This window comes from Biomphalaria glabrata, chromosome 5 (assembly GCF_947242115.1).
Source record: "Biomphalaria glabrata chromosome 5, xgBioGlab47.1, whole genome shotgun sequence".
Classification (NCBI taxonomy): Eukaryota; Metazoa; Mollusca; class Gastropoda; family Planorbidae; genus Biomphalaria; species Biomphalaria glabrata.
In genome coordinates, this window is record NC_074715.1 from 2,309,676 (window position 1) to 2,333,532 (window position 23,857).

Sequence of the window (23,857 nt, forward strand, 5' to 3'; positions counted from 1 at the left end):
AAGCTTTTGGACCTAATAACAGCCGACCATAGCAATGTCACTTTCATCTTGATCCCCTCCCATGTGGGCATAGAGGGAAACGAAACGGCAGACAGACAAGCAAAGAGAGCCCTAAATCAAGCAGTGTCAGGAACCCAAATTCCCTGCTCGGACATGAGACTGAGTATTGCCTCTGCCACCTGTCGAGAGTGGCAGGATCGGTGGGAAGCTGAGACCAACAATAAACTCAGACAGATTGTGGCGGATGTCAGGTGGTGGCCCACACCTAAGCGTCTAACAAGGGGTGAAAGAAGGTGTTTACGAGGGAGTCATGTGGCCAGAACTAAGACCAACCGCCTTTGTTTTTCCCCATTAGAGCTGGGTGGACTCAGAGGCGCCTTAAGATCCTGAAATTAAAAATCCCAATCTTCACCAGAATTCGAACTCCGGACCCCGGTTCGGTAGCCAAGCGCTTTACTGCTCAGCCACATCGCCTCCATCTTAAGTTAAAATGTGTCTAAATTGTAATAAAAGTTATATTTATTTTTTTATTTATAATTATCTAAACCTATACTCGTCTTTTGTGGACTTCACTAAAGCTTTCGACACGGTCATGTCTGGCCAGCGGATCATAAGAATCTTCCTCAGACAGGTATTGATGAATGCTTGGATTTTTTTCATGGTGGAGATAATGGTTCTCCAGGTCTCTGCTCCATAAAGTAGTATTGGCTTATCAATGGTGTTAAAGAGCCTGATCTTGGTGGTGGTGCTTATTTCCCTAGATCCTCAGGTGTTCTTCTGGTGATGGAAGGCTGCTCGAGCTTTACCAATGCGGGTTCAATGCTACACCCCAACAAAAGACAGTGAAGAGGAGAAGAAAGAGCATTTTTACAACAGGCTGACTACCATCAGACATGATGGACCTAAAAAGAACATCCTCCTCATAATGGGCGACTTCAACACTAAGATTGACAATGACAACAAAGGTTATGACGAGATCACATGAAAGCAGAAGACTAGGTGAGGTGAAGAAAAAATGGAGAGTTATTTACAAACATGTGTGCCACGAGCAACTTAGTGATTGGAGAGAAAAAAAAAACGAATACACAAAGGAACGTGAACAAACCTGATTAGGATCTAAAAAAACCGCTAGCGTCGCCTTACGAATCGTTTGTTCCATTGCTAGCCGTTTTTTTTTTTTTTCCATAAATGTCACCCGATCAACTCGCAATGTTCTGGATAAATTAATTTCTTTTCTCAAGGTACCATTTGAGCCTTCTATCGATCATGCGTTCCGACGTATTCTCGTCATTGGACGTGAGATTTTTTTGCATTTTCTTGGTCTTATCCCTTCTTGATAATAGGGGAAATCCTTGCCTCCAACCAAGTCTTGGGAAAATTCCCGGTTGTCTAGGTAAGTGTATCTCCTTTTGCCTATCGCTCAGGGGCGGACTGGCTATATGGGCCCCATTTGACATTCAGTATTTTTCACAAACATGTCATGTGGAAGTGATTCAGTTTCTTTGCATGTTAACTGTACACTATTCATGTTTCTGAGGCACAGAGCAATGTAGGGAGGATGACGGCTCGATAGACCCCTAGTTTTGTATTTGTGGTGATACCACTTTAAAGGAATGGGTTGCCTGAGTCAGCCAGGAAAACCAATGATTTAGCATATTTTAAGTCACAGATCAACATGCATGACTAGATTGACATGTGAAAAGCGTAGGATCTAATTATTTTATCTTTTGAAGAAACGTCTGTAATCTATTAGTAATTTCAAAAAGTTTGAAACTCATTAAGGCTGCTATTGTAGTGTTTATAGTTTTCAGACTACATAGGCCTACATGCATAAATAGAATACATTATATGAGCCTACGAAAGCATACATCCAGTTTTCGATGCGTTATCAAACTATATATATTTTTAATAGAATTAGGCTTACACGGTCCAGACCTGCCTACCGTTACGCAAAATGCGTATTCGTTACGCAAAATCTCCCAAAAATGACCGTCAGTACGCAAATACGCATTTAACCCGCCGCGTTACGCATTTCGTATCCTTTTTTTTTTCCCCTCTCTTGACTAGCTTACGAGCGGTCACGGAGGTCACGCTAAGCCGTCCTGGTGGGGGATGGGGAACACATTGTGTCCAGATCTATACGTTGATTGGTTCTTAAAAGCAATTAGATTTAGTCTATAAAATGAAGCACGCGAGAGTGAGGGAGTGGCGGGTTGGTACCAGGTTGGTACCGTCAGTTAGCTGATACGGCGCCTTCGACATAGAAAGCCTTAGCTCTGACCAGGTCGCGGCCTACGTCATCACTGGTCAGAGGCCAAGGTTATGCGTCACTGATTGATGCGTGTGTACGTAACCACTCAGTCCACTGTGTTGCTGTGTAGTTTACATAGACAGAAAGATTTCTTTTGAAACAAATAGAATCTTCATCTAAATATGATTTAGACTTTTCAAAATATTCATCATGGATTAAAACTCTAGATCTACAATGGTGAACAAATGTCTCGTTTTGTAAAGGATCTAGATCTAGCACTACTAGTAACTAGCAGATATGCTTTCCGATTACCAAAAGATGATGAATGGTGGCTTAGAAAGAAAAAATGGCCAGCGGTAATACCTTTGGCTTAGTATAAGGATTAGATCTACGTACCATTAAAGGAGTACTCTAAAGTAAGTAAATATTTCTAGATCCAGCATATTAACATTATACATAATTAATTGACTTTTATGCTTTTGATGATTAACATGATAATCATTATATTATGATTATATAAAGTCAAAGTGGGTAGATCTAGAAATCTAGGCCTAGCCTAGGCATTGAATTTTGAATACTTGATCTAGGCTAGGACGATGTAGATCTAATTGTAAATCTATTCATTTAATAACGATTCTGTCAATAATTATAGAGTCTAGATCTAGTTTATATACCAATAGCATAGTATAGTCCGTATATTATATAGAAGTACAAATAGACAGGTAGTAACTTATAGATTTATAATAGATAGAGATACATATATATATTTTATATAGATATATATATTATATAGGCCTATATATATATAACCAGTAGAAGTACAGATCTATAATCTATTGTAGTCTATTACTAGTATTCTATAGTTACATAGACTCATTCTATTAGACTGTTAGACAGTTACTATTAGATCTGTCATATTTTATACCTCGGTATATATACCAAATTATTCTAGTAAATGTTAGATGTTATATATAGGCCTAATATATACATTTTATTTTATATTTTATACAGTTTACATTTCATTTCTAAAAAATTAATTGTAAACTTTCAGATCTGCCATTAACATTTTCAAGACGAAGTATCATGGACAGTATTGAAAGATTACATACTATAAAGGAATACTCTAAAGTAAGTAATAACTATTACTAGCATCTAGCATATAATATTAGTATTATAAATAATTTAAATTTTTTATGCTTTTGATGATCAACAAGACTATAAAAAGAGGCTATTGCTAGGAAGTAATACTACTTTAGGCTAGAACTATGTACATCTATTAATTTAATAACGATTCTATCAATAGATATTCTAGTAAATGTTTGATATTATTATATTATATACAGTATTTATTTACAGTTTGCATTTCATCTAAAAAATATTAATAGTAAACTTTATTTAACTTTCAGATCTGCCGTTAACATTTTGAAGACGATGAAGTATTGTGGACGAGCTACTACACATGATAGAGTAGAGAGTGCATTAAAAAAAGTGTTAAGTCTCAGGAAGTTGCAGGATGGCTGCCTGGTCTTGTGGTTTGCGCGCTGGACTGTCATTTGGATTTATCAATGTCTCTGGTTCAAACCCTGCCCGCTCCCATCCCCTGTTGTCAACTCTGAAGGAACATCCGAAACATGTCAAACATATAAGGATATAATAGTAAAAAAAACATATCAGTGATTTCAGTGAATTTCAAGATAGTGTAAGAAATATAAATGTGTCTTCGTTTTGGATGTTCTTTATCAAGAGGAGTGTATGATTTATGTACATTGTACATTGTTCTGGTCCAGTTAAGGTAGTATATATATATATTCTATTGTTCTTGGTACATCTCTTTGATGTTTTTTTTTTAAACAAACAGAAGTATTTGGTAAAGGTGATAAGCTACTTCTTAAAACTGTATCCTACATTTATGAAATTACTAATTTGTTAGAACTCATAGAACAATATTCTACAAAAAATTTTACCAACAATACTAACAGTTTTTAAATGCTATTAAAGAAAACACTAAGTACACAAATACAAAAAATGACAATGAAATAAATATATTAAATTGACTTAAACCAAACAGGACTAAATAAGAAGACCATGTCACTTTTTATGGACTATCTAAATTAAGTATTGTCTACCCACATCCTGCAGATTCCTGCTTATATAAGTTATTGACCATGTACACTACATATATTTAAAGGTTTAAGATACAGTGGGATAAATCAAAAAGATGAAAATATTTCTTTTATCTTTCCTAATTTTAATGATTCATCAAAACATCATAAAGGTTCTCTGTAAGTCTAACTGTTAGATGTTATATATTATGGGTAATTATCTTGTTTTTTGAAGTAACTTGTGTAATCTATAAGATAAGATATGTTGCTGGTTATTGTGTTCATGTGGTTCTAAAGAAATTTAATGACAGCATGACTGGGGATGGGAGCGGCCAGGGTTTGAACTTGGGACCATCAATAAATCTAAGCGACAGTCCGGAGCGCAAGCCGCTCCACCAGGCAGCCATCCATAGATATATAATATATAATTTAAATAACATTAACATTATATGAGCAAACCGCTTGAACAGGCAGCCATCCATATATTTAAATCACATTAACATTATATGTAATCATTGTATTTTTAAAATGTGTATTGTAAATTATTGAAATTTTTTTTTCCATATGTTCATTAAGCAATTGCAATAAAAACTTAACTCATTAAAGTGGTATCCTTTGTCTGCAAATAAAATTGCTATATAACACCACACATTTGTTTTCATGTTGTGTTATTTCTGTTGTGATGCTTGCTATCATTAGTGTGTACATTAAGTTGTAAAGCAACTGATCAATTTTATATTCTAATAACATATGTAGATGTAATACTGTTTATAGAAAAGTCATAACATACATGACTACACGTTAATGAGTTACAGACTATATCACTTAGCCTAAGCACTAATGCAAACATTCAGCCAGGTGTGCTACAGTTCAGTTTACAACACACTACAGTTTACAACACACACAAAGCAGTCTTCAATCACTTAGTGTGTATATTAAGTAAATACATAAACTCTAGACCTAGTAATTAGTCTACTTTAATAATACGTCAGTTTATAGTTATGAGGATCTTTAGTACTTAATCTACTTTAATACGTCTGTTTATAGTTATGAGGATCTAATTCTAGACCTAGTAATTTGTCTAGTTTAATAATATGTCTGTTTATAGTTATGAGAATCTAAGTCTAGACATAGTAATTTGTCTAGTTTAATAGTACGCCTGTTTATAGTAATGAGAATCTAAGTCTAGATCTAGTAATTTGTCTAGTTTAATAATACGTCTGTTTATAGTTATGAGCATCTAAGTCTAGACCTAGTAATTTGTCTAGTTTAATAATACGTCTGTTTATAGTTATGAGGACAACAACTACATGTTGGTTGTGTTACATTTTACAACACTTCGCCTAAGCCCTAATGCTAACACAATCACTTAGTGTGTATATTAAGTAAATACATAAAGTCTAGATCCAGTGATTAGTCTAGTTTAATAATACGTCTGTGTATGGTCATCAGGACAACTACACGTTGGCTGTGTTACAGTTTACAACACTTCGCCTAAGCGCTTACACACAGCCAGGCTCTGGTTACGATCAGAAACAATGGTCGCTGACCTACTACGTCACAAACCAGCCTTACGGCCTGGGGTCACGGAGGTCACGGCTGATACACCAATGTGACTTTTTTTTTTTTTTTTGTAAGTTCATTAGTAGAAATTAATTATGTTGAATCCCTGATTCCCGTATTCATTTGTATAGAAAAAAATATCGAAGTGCTATCGATTCAAAACACATTCAGTGACATTTTAGATATCTAGTCTAGATCTGGATTCTAGATCTAGAAAACTTGTTATACAGGAATAGATCTAGCTAGAGTCTAGCTAGTCATTACGTTATGTCATGATTCTCTACATTATTCTACAATCTAGACTCTAGATCCAATTTAGTTGTAGTATGATTTAGATTGACTAGATCTAGATCGACAACATCTACTACCATCTAGTCTAGATTTGACTCTAGATCTAGACTAGATTCTTAGTCTTAGTATAGAATAGATCAAGGATGAAGGTAAGCATACGAAAGTTTGGAGTAGACCTACGTTTGTAGCGGATCCACGGCATCGGTAACACTCTTGAGCCCAGATCTAGAGTAGATTATATTCATTATATAGGGGCCTATAGACAGATCCAAATCTAGTCTAGATATCATCTCTATTGTCGTATTGATCTATATTTAGATTGTAGATCTAATCATATCATGACATCTAGAGCTAATATTATATATTTTATATAATAATAATAATATAATAATATTATTGTTTATCGCGTAAGTGTTACGCATTCTGGTGCCAAAATACGCATTTTGACCATCAGCGTTACGCATTTGGACTTTTTTTGGTAGGCAGGTCTGCTTACACCTATGATAAAACACATGGGCGTAGACGAGAGGGGAGGAGTTCAAACCATCACTGGCCTCAGATCTCATTGTCTGAAAGGGAAACTTTACTTACTTCCTCAGTACAGCCAACTTATGCAAACTACAGTCACGAAATGTCATGAGCGTAGCCAAAGGGGTTTTGTGGTTTCCCTCCCCCCCCCCCCCCACTTCCAATACAAAACTAAAGGATTTTACCATTTTCTACCAGTCACTGGACTCCAGTGAATAGAAGGTTCAGTTTTTGATTTTTTGTAGCGGAAGAGTAGCAGGCTAATTGCACTGTAGATACCTCAAAATATGCATTTTTTTAAAGTTTAGAAAAAAGTTTAAAAGAATGAAAGATAAGAATGTAATGAAGATTAATTACATATACACACACTAATATATATATATACATATATATAAATTGCGGAGGTGGGGGGTTAAAATCCTCCCTCCACACCGAAAATATATGACATGCCATTTGTGGGCCGGTTTATATGGTGATGCCCGGGCCGATTTTGATACCCAGTCCGCCCCTGCAGTATCGCTGCAAGGTTTTGTAGCATTTCAATTTATTTCATTGGGGTCCAGGCGCAATATTTGATCTTCCGAATTTCAAAGTCTCGCTCTCGCTGTGTGAAAACTTCAATAAATGGCCTTTTTTTCGCTCTTCTGATACCGTCTAGGGCCTCCGACACTTCACTCATTTTCACTGATTTGATAAGGCAGCAAAGAAACAGCCAAGAGCGGTAATTCTTTTACTAACAACACCTTTCCGTTTACTGTTTTGAGAGGCACTTAATTATTGATTGTTTAGAGATTATATATTTAGATTGGTCCGCCAGGTCGGGTTAACGCATGACTTCCTTTCGCCGTTAGTTTTGTAATCTCGTCTGGTTTTCTCCGTTTTCCTTTGACTGTGCTACCTCCACAGAACCCATCCCGCCTAGGCCGAACTAGGCGTACCAAAGCAAGTGTAGAAAACATGAACATTTGCTTCCCGTCGGACCGGGATATAAGCGTTATTTAATGTCTTCAATTATCTTATCTTATCTTATATAATACAGACGTTACTTCAAAAAAGAAGATGATTACGTCCTACGCGTCATGCATTTAGTCATGGATATTAACCAATGACTTAAATTCTGCCAAGTCACTGGTTTTCCTGGCTATCTCAGGCAACTTATTCCATGCTCTAATAGCACTAGGGAAGAAGCAGCTTTTGTACAAATTTGTCCTAGCATATGGGACGAGGAATGTGCCTTTATCTTTGTGTCTTTCAGAGTATTTGATTAAATTTTGTTTTTGCAAAGAAAAATTCTGAGAAATTTAATTACTAGGCTTATGATCTTTTACTAACATCGTTCTCATTTTTTTTTAGAGGCCGTAAATATCGATATTTAACACTTCATCTGTTAATACGAGCAGTTTGGCTGGCCCGAAACAGCTAACCAAAAGCGTCTAGTTATAGTGTTTACATATGAACGTCTTGAGCATGTGAGAACAGTGTAGAGAGCCTCACAACGTACCCAATGGTCTCAGGCCCAAATATTTATGGTGGCTGGCCTAAGCGTGGTATCCAATGACGCCTTAGTTTTAACAAAAGTTGAGAAACGTCTGGCTTGGACAAGTCCCTCACTCTTTTATTTTGTTTAGAGGGAAGCATGAACTAGTTTTTTGTTTGTTCCTAGCTTCTGATATTTATGCTGAAAGTATTCCTGTGTGACCACGTCAGTTACCGCCACTGAATATGTGTTTCAATACGATCTCTGTTTGTACATTTTTTTTTTTTTATTTAGTACGTTTTGTAAATCTTTTCTCTGTTTTTCCCCAGAATGCCCTGCTGGTACCTATACAAATTCAAATCTTCAATGTACTAACTGCCAAGCAACATGTCCAAACAGTTGTCATGTAGATAGCGGCTCTTGCAACACTTGTGCTGGTTTCAGCAACCCACCAGCTTGTACTACAGGTCGCCTACGTCCAAAAACACATTTTACAAAATTTACTAGGCTAACAACATGGAATTTTGTGACATACTTTTGCTTTGATTTTATTTTAGATGAGATTTTAATGTTAAACCAAGCTGCTAAAGGGAAGGGGGGCGGTGTTAAAATTCCAATCCAGTCTCAACATGTGACAAAAAATTTCTCTCTTTGGACTGTCGTTACTATGGCTCCAAGCATAGGCGTTGTGAGGGAATAAGGAAAAAAAAAGAGGGGGGGGGCTGATCAAAATTCCGTGAACAGTAGAAGAGTAAAACTATTATAACGAGTTCAATTAAATAATTAGATAATTAAAAGCTTTTTGATACACATACATCAACAATTTTGTTTTGTGTTTTTGTTTAAATTCTGAAGCCAGCGCTTCTCTAACTTTGTGGCTTCCCCCCCCCCCCCCCCCCTGCTAGCGTGCTAACAAAGGAGCGCAAAATTGTTTTTCTCTAAAACAAAACAAAACAAAAAAAAAAAAAACGGTTGTAGCACTATTTATTTAATAATAATATTATTAACTATATTTTAAAATAAATTATTACATTAAGTGAAGTCTTAAATCTGAAATATCTGAAATCTTAAAAACTTCTAATTCTGATCTTTCTTACTTTTTTTACTGTGAGGCGTCTAAAAAATCGACTTTTAAAGATCTTTTAAAGAAGACTAAGATAATTGGGCGACGTAGAGAATTATATATATATACAGACATGGGCGTAGCCAGGATTTTTTTCGGGGGGGGGGTGTTTAGGGGGAGGACTCCTAAAATCTGTCTTAGCCATCTTTGTTGAGACACATTTAGTGTTTTTCAATTTCGGCAGATGACTATTCACTGCAGTTTATTTATGGAGCCCCGCCACTGGTAGAAATGTGTAACCACTCTTGAATACGCTCTTGGAATTAAGTGACTGTAGTTTGCTTTAGATTTTATATCGAAAAGAGAAGTTTTATCGTCAAAATCATCTGTTGGGGGTTTTCCACCTCAAAATGCTCTGTAGGGGGATCTTAAACTCAAAACCATCTGGAGGGGTTTCAAACTTTAAACAAACGCCATCTGTAGAAGAGGGGTTTAAACTCAAAACTCCCGATTGGATTGGCTACGCTCAAATAATTTTAGTGTGTAATTTGCTTTTTTTTTATATTGAAAAGGTATTTTTAGCATTAAACCACTCTGAATGGGGGTTTAAACTCAAAACCCCTTTTGGCAACGCTCATAGCATTTTGAGTGCGTAATTTGCTTTTTTTCTTACACTGAAGATGTATTTTTTAGCCTCAAACCCCCCTGGCGGGGGGTTTAAACTCAAAACCTCTTTGTCTGCATTCATAGATTTTAGTGTGAGTAATTTGCTTTTATTTATATTGAAGAGGTACTTTTTAGCTTCAAACTCCACTGGAGGGGAGTTTAAACTCAAAACCTCTTTGACTACACTCAAAACATTTTGAGTGTATAATTTGCTTTGTTTTTATTATTAAAGAGGTATTTTTTACCTTCAAACCCCGCTGAAGTGGGGTTTAAACTAAAAACTAAGTCAAAACCCATTTAGCTACGCTCATAACATTTTGAGTGCGTAATTAACTTTTTTTTATATTGAAGAGGGGGTTTATCGTAAATTTTGGAGGGTGTTTTAAAATCAAAATCTCCCTTAACTGTGCTCTTGGAATTAGGGGATTTTCGTTTGCATTTTTGTTTTTTGTTTTGTTTTATAGAAGAGGGGGGGGGGTTAACTGCAAAAACCCCAAGTAGGGGGTTTAAAACTCAAAACCCCTAGTAGGGGGTTTTAAACTCACAACCCCTGGTAGGGGTTTTTAAACTCGAACCCCCCTGGTAGGGGGTTTTAAACTCAAAACCCCATTGGTTGTGCTGGTGCAATTGATGGTTTAGTATTAAAATCTCACCTAAAATAAACAAAATCAAAGCAAAAAATCATTGACTAAATTCCGATCCCCCTTTGGAAGGGGGGGGGATTTCATTTCGGGGGGGGGGGGGGGTTTGAACCCCAACCCCCCCCCCCCCCCCTTGGCTACGCCCATGTATACAGATAATACTAGATGCAATACCATTTGACGATTAAATTTTTAAAATATCAAATTAAAGCATTTAGAAACACTACGGAGTATTCCAGTTCTATATAATACGTAAAACAGTAGAGTATTTTGTAGAAGCAAAATTATTGTAGAAATGAGCTAGGTATTGTACTACATTCTGTCGGGGCTGTGTTTTAAGCCTTAGCTCGTTTTCCAGGCCCCCGACGTTCAACATGCTGAATAATTAACTATACGTTACCACTATAACTTGCAATGAAAGGAAAGTAATTTTACTATGGACAAACTGATAAAGTAATATATCATTGAATATAACTAATATTGTAAGACAGCTATTATGTTAATCAAATAATCATTCTGCACCTTGCTGTCATATAGTACCAAAACAACAACCGTACAACACTGGCTCCACTGCTGGCTCTGGTGCAGATTGAACCTTAAATCCAATCACTAGCTCCCTGTAGAGAAGTAAAAAAGACAAATTGAAAAGACCTTATCTTATATAATACAGTCGTTACTTCAAAAAAGACTAATCTAATACGCTATGGCAGCGAAACCACTGCGAAATGCAGTAATGCCTCAGATACTCACCCTATACAGGGGTACACAGACAAACCTCCAAAAAACGTTACATCAGCACAGTGACAGGAAAAACTCCATTAGCTAAAAGGCAATGGAACATAGAATTTGCTTTCAAAAATTGTGCAGCTTACAAGAATTGGTCCTTAATTTAAATAATATAACCTACGTACCGACACTTGCCTTTGATTTTGTATTAATAATAATAATGACAATGCCTTCGTTTCCAAAGATTAAGGATTTGTATTTTATATTTATATAACAAATATTCATAAAAAAGCTAAAAAGATTCTAGAAATAAAATGACCCTTTGGGTCAGGATGTTGTGATTTTACCATCACAAAAGATATGCAAGACAGCGATAGCAGAGACAAACAAACACAATCACTCTTTTATTCCCCTGGCAATCAAAACATTAAAAAGAAACTATCTGTTAAAAACTTTTCACATGTAAATTGTGAGTGAGTCTGGTGTGAATGTACATTTTTGTTTGAAAATAGTAAGAAAAAATTTCCGTACGGATAAAAAGGATTATTATTATTATTATTAAAATTAAAGTCCACCACGCTGTGGTTGTCTCAACCCTCCTATGTTCCTATATTATTCCCCTGGCAATCAAAACATTAAAAAGAAACTATCTGTTAAAAACTTTTCACATGTAAATTGTGAGTGAGTCTGGTGTGAATGTACATTTTTGTTTGAAAATAGTAAGAAAAAATTTCCGTACGGATAAAAAGGATTATTATTATTATTATTAAAATTAAAGTCCACCACGCTGTGGTTGTCTCAACCCTCCTATGTGGATCTGAGACATTGTCGCGAACGAAAAGTCATTCTCGTAATTTTTGTCCTATAATTACTCTGTCCTGTAACAAAGCCTTCTGTTTCAGGGTAGAGATGACCTGCTTTGAGCCATATTAAGGAAGCAGCCTTGTCGATATTATTATTATTATTATCATTTTTTAAAATACATTTTATTTATACTTTCCCTGTTCGTAAATTTTGCTCGTTACACATCTAGTCCCAAGGTCAAACCCCAATTTCTGCCATCCCATGCAAAAGATTTTGACTAGGATCTAAAAATTCTTTTTTTCTCAATAATATTATGTACAACTATCCCAAGAATTATTATTCTTTCATACAGTTTGTGCAGCTGGTCGATTTGGAATCAACTGTACTCAAACATGTCCAACTATTTGTTTCAATACAACATGTGATTCTGTGTCTGGAGTATGTTTATTGTGTAGAGCTGGATATTATGGAAACTTTTGCGATAAAGGTTTGACTTTTTAAATTATCACTGAATCACAGATATAATCTAATTTTACTTTTATATCTCTAAGACCTAGTTAGTAATGTGATATTTGGACGAGTTATTCAAATTATTGTTGCATGAAAATTTTTTATTCACTATATTGCATTTGTACAAAATATCCCCACCCCCTTTTTCCAACAAATGTTATATAGATTACTTGATGTGATCACAATAGCATTATATATGTTTTGGCAGTTTGCAATGAAACAACATATGGACAAAACTGTTACCAAACCTGTTCCACGACCTGCACTAATAAGAGATGTAATTCAGTTGATGGGAAGTGTTTTCAATGCATTCCAGGTTTTACTGGAGACTTCTGTAGTCAATGTAAGTAGAACTATAAGTGATATTCTACTATTTCATGCAGTTAAATTTTTCACCATTATTTTTTCCTCAATATTAAACGAACTCATATGTGGCCCCTAGGAGGATCAGTCGCTAAAATCATACCTCGTCTCGCCAGTGACTTGGATTAAACATGAGACCATTATTATAACTTTGGAATAAGTGTGTACGGAGAAAAATCACGATACTTGTTGATATCATTAAAAACATTGTATGTTTAGTTCATAAATGTATGTGCAAATTACATATATAATAAACTTTTTAAAAAATGAGTTCAGAAGAATGAGTCGTATAACAAATGAATATTCACATTTTGTTAGCATGACAATGAGTAAATTCACTTAATTTAGAGATCCTTCAGGACAGAAAACTAAAACGTAAAGTAGTTATAATACATTAAACTATAATTTAGAAATACTAAAACAAAGCTTAGTAAAATACTTAGAAAGACCATAAGGCATATTTCTTATTATTTGTGCAAATGCTCTTTCTTCCCCAGTGCTATTAGAGCATGAAATGGGTTGCCTGAGCCAGCCAGGAAAACCAGTGACTTGGCAGACTTTAAATCACTATTAAAATGAATGATTAGATTGACAGAGGGATACGCGCGTAGGACACAAATGTCTTCTCATATGGAGTAACGTCTGTAATTTATAACATCTATATATATAATTCTCTTTGTCGCTCAAGAGTTTGGACGAGAGGAAGTAAGAAGAAGGAAATGAAAGATCATTCTCTTCTTTCTGGGGATAGTCACCCCACGAAAAAACAAGAGGGGGGGGGAGAACAAGTATTCACCGGTCACAAATGATGGCTGCCTGGTCGTGCGGTTTGAGCGCTGGACTGTCGTATGGATTTATCAAACCCTGCCCGCTCCCATCCCCCTTCGTCCTGCAGGAGGTTTGGACCAGGAAGTTAACTATCTTCAACTCTGAAGGAACATCCAAAACATGTAAAACATTTTACAAGCAAACATTTTACAAACACTAAATAGCAGGGACGGACTTAACCATTGTGACCAAGAAGTCATGGAAAAAGAATAAGTAATCGACTATGTATAATAACCCGTCACTAAATAGCAGGGATGGACGTAACCATTGTGGGGCACTATGTGAAACGGAATTCGCGGGGCCCAGTTTGGGTAGGGATACGGATTATAAGTGAAAATTAATTTTTATATTAGAAAATACATTCATCTTTGCATTTTACTCATCATTTACTACGTACAGAATTACTTTACGAGCCTTGCGTGTAGCGAAGTCATACAGTATATCATAAAAAAATAATATTTCTTACATAGATCACGCCCAATAGCAAGAATCACCAAATGTTTCAATCTATCTACGAGAATTGTTGAACTTAAGAAATTCTTCATTAGTTTGAGGAGCGGGATTATGCCATTTATTTTTAGTGCGTAGGATTGGCATTTTCGATATTGAATGACACCCCAAAATGACAATTTTTGTCAATATATTTCAGGAGATTTGTATGTGTTTTCTAAAGATTTTAATAATTTCCAGATATTTCCAGGAATTTTTCTTATATTTTGCAATATCAGGAATTATACAATGGTTTAATTTAATAATTTTCACACATAGAATTAGCTATGAAAGTGAGGGGCCCACTGCGGTCGCATAAATACGTAGCCCACTGCAGTTCCCTAAGGCCTGCCCTGCAAAATAGCGGTGTATGCTACGCCGCCAGTAGACTAGTAAGATAAGAATCTGTTATGTCGTCAAAACTGAAAGTAGTAAATTTTGGATCACCAGACAAGATGTTCTTAAACCATAATGATATGATATATGATATGATATATGATATGATATATGCTATGCTATGCTATGCTATATGCTATATGCTATATCCTATATGCTATATGATATGATTTGATATGTTATGACATGATATGATATGATATATGGCATGGCATGATATTATAATATTATATTGCTAGATTGTAAAGAAACAACCTATGGACAAAATTGTTCGCTAAACTGTTCAACAAAATGTCTTGATCAGAAATGTGATCCAGTCAATGGAAAGTGTAAAGTGTGTATTCCTGGTTATAAAGGAGACTTCTGTGCTCAAAGTAAGTAGCATTTTACTTTTTAAAGGCCTACAAAAGTGGAATTATTTTTGTCTGGTCTGTCTGTCCGTCCGTGCATTCCGTTTAGAATGCAGAAACTAGAAAATTATTTATTATGATATTATAGATCTTTCAAACTTGTGATAAAACGGCTAATTTTTGTTTTGTAAAGCGAAATCTTTAATTTTTTAAAATTAACCAAGCAAACATAAAATACATTCATTTTACAACTTCGCCTTCACCATCTTTACCTATTCCTTAGTCTGTTGGATCGTTGGGGCACCATGCAAGATTTGTAGACATTTTTCTACATTCCTGTCTTTTCCCTTGGATAGAACCTCTTTCACTGACGTGCCCATCCATTCACTTATTTTGTCTTCCCATCGCTTTCTCTGTCTGTTTCTTCTCCTTTTTCCTGGTGAAAGTTTTTGCGAGCCCTGAAGACCTTGTAATATGGACTTAGAGTTTTAGTTTGTGTTTTTGTTATATATCGGTATATCACTTATTTTCTGACACCATATGTTGTTGTTCAGTCATTTGTTCATAGCTCTAAACAGTTGATACAACCATACCACTTTGTAATATAGTATATCTTTTTTTTTTAAAATACACTTTCAATTACATGAACAAACTTCTCTAGTGAACAAAATACAAAACGTTTATTAACAATATACACAGACTGAACTTGAGTTTGTAACGATTTAAAATATTTCAATAAATAAAACGCATTACAAATACAGGTTTACTCTCGCATTAAAAAAATAATGTATTTAAAAATTAATTTGACTATTGCTTTTTATAATATAATAAGATTATTTATTTATATAGCCTGCAATGAAAAGACATATGGACAAAATTGTTCGTTAAACTGTTCCACAAAATGCACTGATCAGAAATGTGATCCAGTCAATGGAAAGTGTTACTTGTGTATTCCTGGTTATATAGGAGACTTCTGCAATCAAAGTAAGTAGAAATCCACTTACTGTAATTATGTTATGTATTTGATAATTTTTTGGGTTATAACAGTTAGAGATTATCTGTGATTCCGAGCAAAGGTCGTTACAAATCATCTTTTCAAACTATTGCTTTATATAATACTAGCCAAATATTATCCATGGCCTGCGGGCCTTAGTTAGGGTACTACTGAATTAGTGGATTGGATTTAGGCCTATGTTAAATACCGCAAATGTTCCCTTCATTTTTTTTTTGCCACGAAATAAAAATAGCCAAATATTATTCATGGCCTGCAGGCCTTAGTTAGTATTGCTTAGTATTGCTGAATTAGTGGATTGAAATTAGTGGATTGGATTTAGGCCAATGTTAAATATTGCGAATGTTCCCTCCACTTTTTTGCCATGAGAATAAAAATAGGATTACAGTTTAGCTCACATATTCATGCGATCAAATATAAATACTGTTAAAAATGTTTTGCTCTTTAATAGAGGTAAATTTAGGTATTTTATTTTATTTTTAGGCCCCCCTTCCGGTCGTGAGGGTACATACTCTACAGTCTCCACCATGATCTAAGGAACATTTATGCCAAATTTTATCAATATTGGTTATACGGTTTTGATTTCTATGTGGGAAACACATACATAGGCCTAGATACATATGCCATACATTCTGTTTTATATATTAGATAATTAAATTATTTATTTATATAGCTTGCAATGAAAAGACATATGGACAAAATTGTTTGTTAAACTGCTCCTCGAAATGTACTGATCAGAAATGTGATCCAGTTAACGGAAAGTGTATATTGTGTATTCCTGGTTATATTGGAGACTTCTGTAATCAAAGTAAGTTGAATGCGATTTAATTTAATTATGTTAGGTAGGCCTGTTTGATAATTTGTTTGGTTACAAAATTTTTAAAAACAAAATTGAAAATGCCCAAAAAATCGTATTTGTCTTTGAATCTTTTGACCTCCCTCTGCGTGTGCGCCCCCCCCCCCCTGAGTTTTGAGCCCGGGTCAAGATGCTATCAATATACACAAAAAAAAATAAAAAATAAATTTAAATACTTAAAATGTATGTTGTTTTATGTATGTTTATTTTTTAAAAATTGTTAACAGTTTGTTGTATGCAACAATATTTTTGTTCTAGCCTGTAACTCTACATTCTTTGGACAAAATTGTACTGGGCAATGTTCAGAAAACTGCACAGATCAAAAATGTAATCATATTAGTGGAACTTGCAATTCGTGCTATCCTGGTCACCAAGGAGATGTCTGCAATCAATGTAAACAATCTTATCTTATATTTTTTTCATGTACATACATCATTTTAATTTGAGGCATATTGATTACATATTGTATTTATTATCAGCCTACATTAACTGTTTAACCTACCAATTATAAATCCAAATGTGCTAGCGTATTATAAACCTAATCCGTAAATTAATTATACGCTGTTGATAGATCAAATAGAAGTAGGTGAGGAATTTGTCTTAAGAAATTAACTTTTGTGATGATCCTTTATTTAGGAAAATGAACCAAGATTACAATTGACATTTTAATGAGTAGGATGAATAACGATTTTAACAATGATTCCTCAAAAATTCCCCCCCCCCCCCCAAAAAAAAAAATTAAAAAATCAGTCAAGAAGATAACTGCTTTGTAGCAAGTTTCATTATTTTGTAGTTGTTTTTTTTTTGTCTTTAGCCCGTTAGGGCAGTCTCTACTGGTTCCTTGTGACGACCAACTCACAACCAGAATATCTGAAGCTTTGATCAGCATGTGGCTCGGAATCCTAGCAATTTACATGGGTGATGAATGACATTGACTTGTTAAATGACCAAATGGTAGCAAGTTTCATTATTTTGTAGTTGTTTTTTTTTGTCTTTAGCCCGTTAGGGCAATCTCTACTGGTTCCTTGTGATGACCAACTCACAACCAGAATATATCTGAAGCTTTGATCAGCATGTGGCTCGGAATCCTAGCAATTTACATGGTTGATGAATGACATTGACTTGTTAAATGACCAAATGGTTAATGACCTCGTTCTCATTACCCCATGAAGAACCTGTGTACATTATGCATTTTCAGTTTTATTTGTTGTATTCTTGAAATGTACTCTCACATAAGATATATAGAGGGTTCTTGAATTTAACACAAAGCTATTTTTCTTTATTCTATCTTTGAAATAATGTTAAATATCCTAGAAACATTTTTTTGGTGGTGACCTATCAAATGGAGGCTGTAAAATATAGTTTGTACCTATAGGCCATTATTTATTTTTACAATAATGTAACTTGTTACTTTTCCTCCCTATAGTCTGTAATAGAACAAGTTATGGACAAAACTGTTCTCTGAATTGCTCCGCCAGCTGTGTGAATGAGAGTTGTCATCCCGTCAATGGCACTTGTGATCTGTGCTATTCAGGTTATCATGGAGACTATTGTGAGGATGGTAAATATTATTTTTATGCTGAGATAGAGGGGAGGGGGGCATTGGCCAACTTAGCTCTTCAAAAAATGCCAAATGAACAAAAGTTACAAAACAAAAATCCTTAAAAAATGTCATTATGCAGTGTTAAAATGTGCACAATAATGTAGCTTTAAAAAACAAACAACATACTGCCTATCAACCATAGAATTATATCTATACTACTCTAGACTGGACATGGAGATTTTTTAGCACTACAAAAAATCTGAAAATTTTTTAGAAAGTTGGATCAAGGCGTTGTTTTGTAAAGTAGTTAAAAGAAGTAAAATTGTTTTTTTCAACCCTAACCTATAATTTAAATTTTAGATCTAGATCTAGTAATTGAACATCAAGTTTGCTATTTATATTATAGGTTTTCCATCATGCATGAAAACCTACAATTAGAAATGGAACTATAGGGCCTATTTTAATTTAAGATGAATTAGAGAAATATCGGATTTTTACTTATAGGTTTAATCATCATTAAAAAAACAAACTTTTAAAATAGATCTTGTAGTTAGATCATTCGATTTCATAACTAAAATATTATTGAAAAAAAAAATATTATTGATCTCAGAATGCCAGGAAACAAAATATGGACAGAATTGTTTAGAGAACTGCTCATCAAGTTGTACTGAAAATAAATGTCACCACATTAACGGCACTTGCAATCTATGCTACCCTGGTTTTCATGGAGACTTCTGTAACATCAGTAGGTTCAAATTAAATTATATCTACTTTTTTTTTCCGCAATTCTAATGCAATTTTGTTTTTGGATAGTGGTAGAATTATTACCTAAAGGGATTGCAATTTTCATTTACTTCTTTTGGATCTGTGTAAACTGAGTGGTATTTTTGTTTTTAATGCATTGGTTGATTATTTGGTCTGTAACACTTTCACATGTCATCATAGTTTTTCACAAACTTATTAAAATGTAGATGAGAAGCATAACAAGAAGATTTGTACAAAACATGGGACTATATCGATGGAACAGCTCCAAATTTTTTGAGCCAATTGCCGACACACATCTTTTTCGCGCATGGTGCTATGTGGAGAAATCCATGATGCTGCTAAAGAAGAAATTTACTTTGCGAACCACTTAGGCTGACGCATTGAGTGTAAAACTTTCCTATACTTTATTGGATTAGGTTTATAAAAACATCATCCATTTTCTAACATAAGATAAAATTTTCCTGAATAAAGGATCGGCACACAAGTTATTTTCTTAAGGAAACTTTATTAAAATACATGTTTCCATTACTTCCATATTTGGGTATTTTTCAAAAAATCTGGAACCATTTAATGTGCATTTTATCATTATCATCTGTCCTGCGCATTAAAATCCTCCACTTTTCCCGGTCAGCAGTTGTTCTACAAGATATATCAAGAGAGAAGTCCTCCTTTTTGTCAGCCAGAGTGTTGATTGGCTAAAGTAAAAACTCATTTGTTTGATTTTGCTTATATCCATAACTATCTTTTTATATAATAATAATAATAATAATTTAAGATGAATTAGCAAAATATTGGATTTGAACTTTTATGCTTAATCATCTTTAAAAAAAACTTCTAAAATATATCCTGTAGTTGGATCAACACCAGAGAATCCTCAGTGGAACCTGATAAAGGAGACTACAATGAATTTTGTTTCTCTTTATTGAAACTCGACCCTGGCATTGACAGAGAATGAATACTCCTTTGTTTTTAACATAATGATAATAAAAAAAAAATTATAATAACAATAATATTTATTAATAAATCTTTCATATTTTAGATTTACATGTTTTAATATATCTAATGAATAATAAAAGATGAACTACCAATCTGAGTATATTATATTAATTCATAAACAGAATGAGACAACATATGTACTGGAAGCTCAAAACTGGAACCAATGAAATCTGCCAATGTGGAGTGTCACCATAGAATGCTGACCATGTCCTTCAATAGTTCTCCCTTTACAAAGAGGCCCGCACAAGACACTGGCCCCAAAACACCCCAATAGATAGAAAGCTACATGGCGAGCTCCCTTATTTGGAAACCAGTGCGCAGTTCATCTCATGTATTGGTCGGGTCATCTGAATGCTTCAACATATAAAAATGAGAACAAAGAAGAAGAAATAGACCTATATATATGGAATTTTATAGATCTATAGTCTAATATTATGTCTGATCAGATTATTTTAAATGGAAATTTTTTCAAAAACCGCAACATAACCTAAATAGATCATAGACTAGACCTAGATCTATATAGGGCCATAGAATCTAGATTTCTTGGTGTGATCTACATCGCATTTAGACTCTATATTTCTATATTGTTCTATATATATATCTTAACCTTGTGGTGCATAATTTATCTTATCTTTTCTTATATGATACAGCCGTTACATAAAAAAAAAAAAAGATGATTATATCCTACGCTTCATGCATTTAGTCATGCATGTTAACCAATGACCTAAATTCTGCTAAGTCACTGTTTTTTCCTGGCTGGCTCTAATAGCACTAGGGAAAAAGGAGCATTGGTACAAATTTGTCCTAGCATATGGGATGAGGAATGTGTCTTTATCTTTGTGTCTTTCTAAGTATTTTATTAAATTTTGTTTTGTATTTGAAGATTATGGTTCAGTGTTTATGTATAATTGCTACTTTACTTTTAAGTCTTCTATCCTGAAGGCTTTCTAAATTTAGAGATTTTACTAAAGGAGTTACTCTAGTCTAGTCAAATGTGATTATTCATTTGTTATGAATCTCACAGCTCTATTTTGTATCTGTTCCAGTTTCTGAATGTTTTCTTGAGTTGAAGGGTCCCAAACGGAGGATGCATATTCTATTATTGGCCTAACCAAGGTTAAATAACATTTTAGTTTTATGTTCTTTTTTTATTTCTAGAAATTTCTTTTAATAAACCCTAATGCTTTGTTTGGTTTTTTAATAGTTTCATCAATATGCGGAATCTCTATATATAGATAATCTAGATCTAGAATGAAAAGAAATTTCTATAAATCAAATAAGAACACAAAACTCTGAGCTTGTGTACGTTCCATTAGTAGGCCTATAGTTCCATGTAGCCATGTACAAATTAGTCTTGAGTAGCCTATAGTTCCATGTATTATAGCCATGTAGGACTAGAGAGAGATATTTTTTAGACTAGATTTAGATCCAGATAAACTATAAACTACATGTAGATTAACTATATATATATATATATATATAGGCCTAAATATATTAGTATGTACTATGTAGTCTACCAGGTAGAGTCTAGATCTAGATAAAAATTATAATAGATTTAGATCTCTATAATATATCTCTCTTTTCTCTCTATTTAGATGATTTTAGATCTAGTTCAAGTTCTAGATTATCATCATGGAATGACATTCTAGATTCTACATCTAGCAGATTTTTTTTTTTTTTTTTTAGTTTGTCCTCCAGGACAGTTTGGACAGAATTGTTCAGGAGTTTGCAACTCTAACTGTAACAATATCCTAGCTTGCAATAATGTCGATGGACACTGCTATAATGGATGTAAAGATGGATATATTGGTAACCAGTGCGATAAAGGTAATAAAGTAGCTTAATAAACTTAATTCCAATAGTGATATTATAGATATTTGCTCTATTCCTATTTTACAATCTTAAATTGTTTTACCTCGAATTGTATGCATGCCTCTTCTATGTTCTTATAATTATACCAAAAAACAGTTAAGTTCCCCTTTCAGACCTAGCAATCTATGGGACTGATGATGTAAAGGCCCTCTGATTCTGTGGCCCACAAGGGCGTTCTGTGGCCAGCACAACAACCAACCGCCTTTACTTTTAACTAACTCATGTCAGGTACCCATTAGGGTTGGAAGGACTCAGAGTCACCTGTCTCTTACCTTCCCCTATCCCTTAGTTTGTTGATTTGGGGCACCACACAAGATTTGTCAATTGTCTTTCTCCATTCTACCGCTCCATTCCTCTCAGTCTTTTGCCTTTAAAAGAACCTCTTTCATTTCATGCCCATCCATTTAGCAGCATTAGAGTACATAGGGAGGGTTTGCTGCTCATATATACACTTTTGATTTTCATCACAACTGTTCTGAATGTGAAGCCTGCCTGCTTCCATTCCTTAACCTCCTGTAGGAGGTTTGAGCTATATCTATGGCATAATGTCTCCATTTCTCATGGAGCGTCTTAAAACTTGTAAAGCGGAAGAAACAATATTTATTGTAAGAATTATGCGTAAATATAGCCTACAGTTGAAACAGCCGCTTATTCGGACCAAACATTGAAGTTCTTTAACAAATCCTATTGTACAGCTGAATCCTGTTAATCAGAGCAACCTTAAAAAAGTTAGAATAATCAGATTCAATGAATTGGCCTACTTTTATGAATATTTCTTTGAGAGACTTCTACAACTGCTTTTTTACCCACTTTTTGTCACTATATATTTATCTTAATTTCATATAGGTGTACAACTATAACTTTTATTGTTTCTGTTTTTTTATATTTTTTATATATTTTCTAAATGTATCTTCTTCCTCTGTAGAATGTGAAAATCAGCACTTTGGCCTCAACTGCACTCAGACATGCAGTGTGAACTGTTTACCCAACTCTACCAAGGCATGCAACCATGTTTCAGGAGCTTGTCTTTATGGCTGTGCTGAGGACTATAGTGGAACCTTTTGTCAAAGCCAAGGTGACTACCTTAGAGAATTAATACTAGTAATCAGTGGATCTTGTGAAATATATCTACTATCATTGAATAAATTAATGGATTAATGATAATCTATCAATGCATTTGTATATATAGATGCATATAATTTTATTATGTCTTTAAAAGCAAGTAGATTTGGGTAACTTAATTATTGTTCTGGCTTGTTTGTTCTTTGTACAACTGACCTGCTTGTTAAAGGTTAGTCATTGGTTTATAGAGCAGCTCTAAACACCCAGTACAACTAAACTGTTGTAGGTGTATTATATTTTAGTAAAATAAACTTGGAATTTCTTGAATTTCTTCTGTCAACAAAAACTCAATATAACTTTTGTTACTTTTATTCAATTTATGTTTTGGAATTTAGGAACACTTCATTTTAAGGTATCTTAAAAATTTTGCTTGGCTCATATACCAGTAGGAATATTATTGATGTCTTCAACACATTATTGTAGCTCGTTAAAAATTTATATCATCTCTGTCTGTCTGTTTGTCTGTTACTAATTTTGATCATGTTAATCCTCCCACTTCCCATTCAAGCTCAAACTTTGCACTATCATTCGTTGTTTCTTACAAAATATGAGTCTCTGTGGCATTTTACGTCTCGAGAGACGATCTTTTCCCTTTGCAACCTCTTGTGTAGCTAAAGAGGCCATTCCTTGATACACAGCTGCC

At 34.3% G+C, this 23,857-nt stretch overlaps 1 protein-coding gene and 1 long non-coding RNA gene across 2 annotated transcripts; both read left to right on the forward strand.

The window, feature by feature from the left end:
- The first annotated feature begins 2,253 nt into the window (after positions 1-2,253).
- On the forward strand, positions 2,254-5,002 carry LOC106055521 (uncharacterized). The gene is made up of 3 exons (XR_008777805.1): positions 2,254-2,667; positions 3,303-3,379; positions 3,658-5,002. It is a non-coding gene; the product is annotated as an uncharacterized LOC106055521 (long non-coding RNA).
- A 6,283-nt stretch (positions 5,003-11,285) lies between these two features.
- Positions 11,286-23,575, forward strand: LOC106050576 (multiple epidermal growth factor-like domains protein 10). The gene is made up of 12 exons (XM_056028545.1): positions 11,286-11,343; positions 12,465-12,599; positions 12,811-12,965; positions 15,003-15,072; positions 15,898-16,032; positions 16,734-16,868; positions 17,175-17,339; positions 18,343-18,477; positions 19,070-19,204; positions 21,907-22,047; positions 23,018-23,167; positions 23,550-23,575. The coding sequence occupies exons 1-12, from the start codon at positions 11,286-11,288 to the stop codon at positions 23,573-23,575; spliced, it is 1,440 nt and encodes a 479-aa protein (XP_055884520.1).
- The last annotated feature ends 282 nt before the right edge of the window (positions 23,576-23,857 follow it).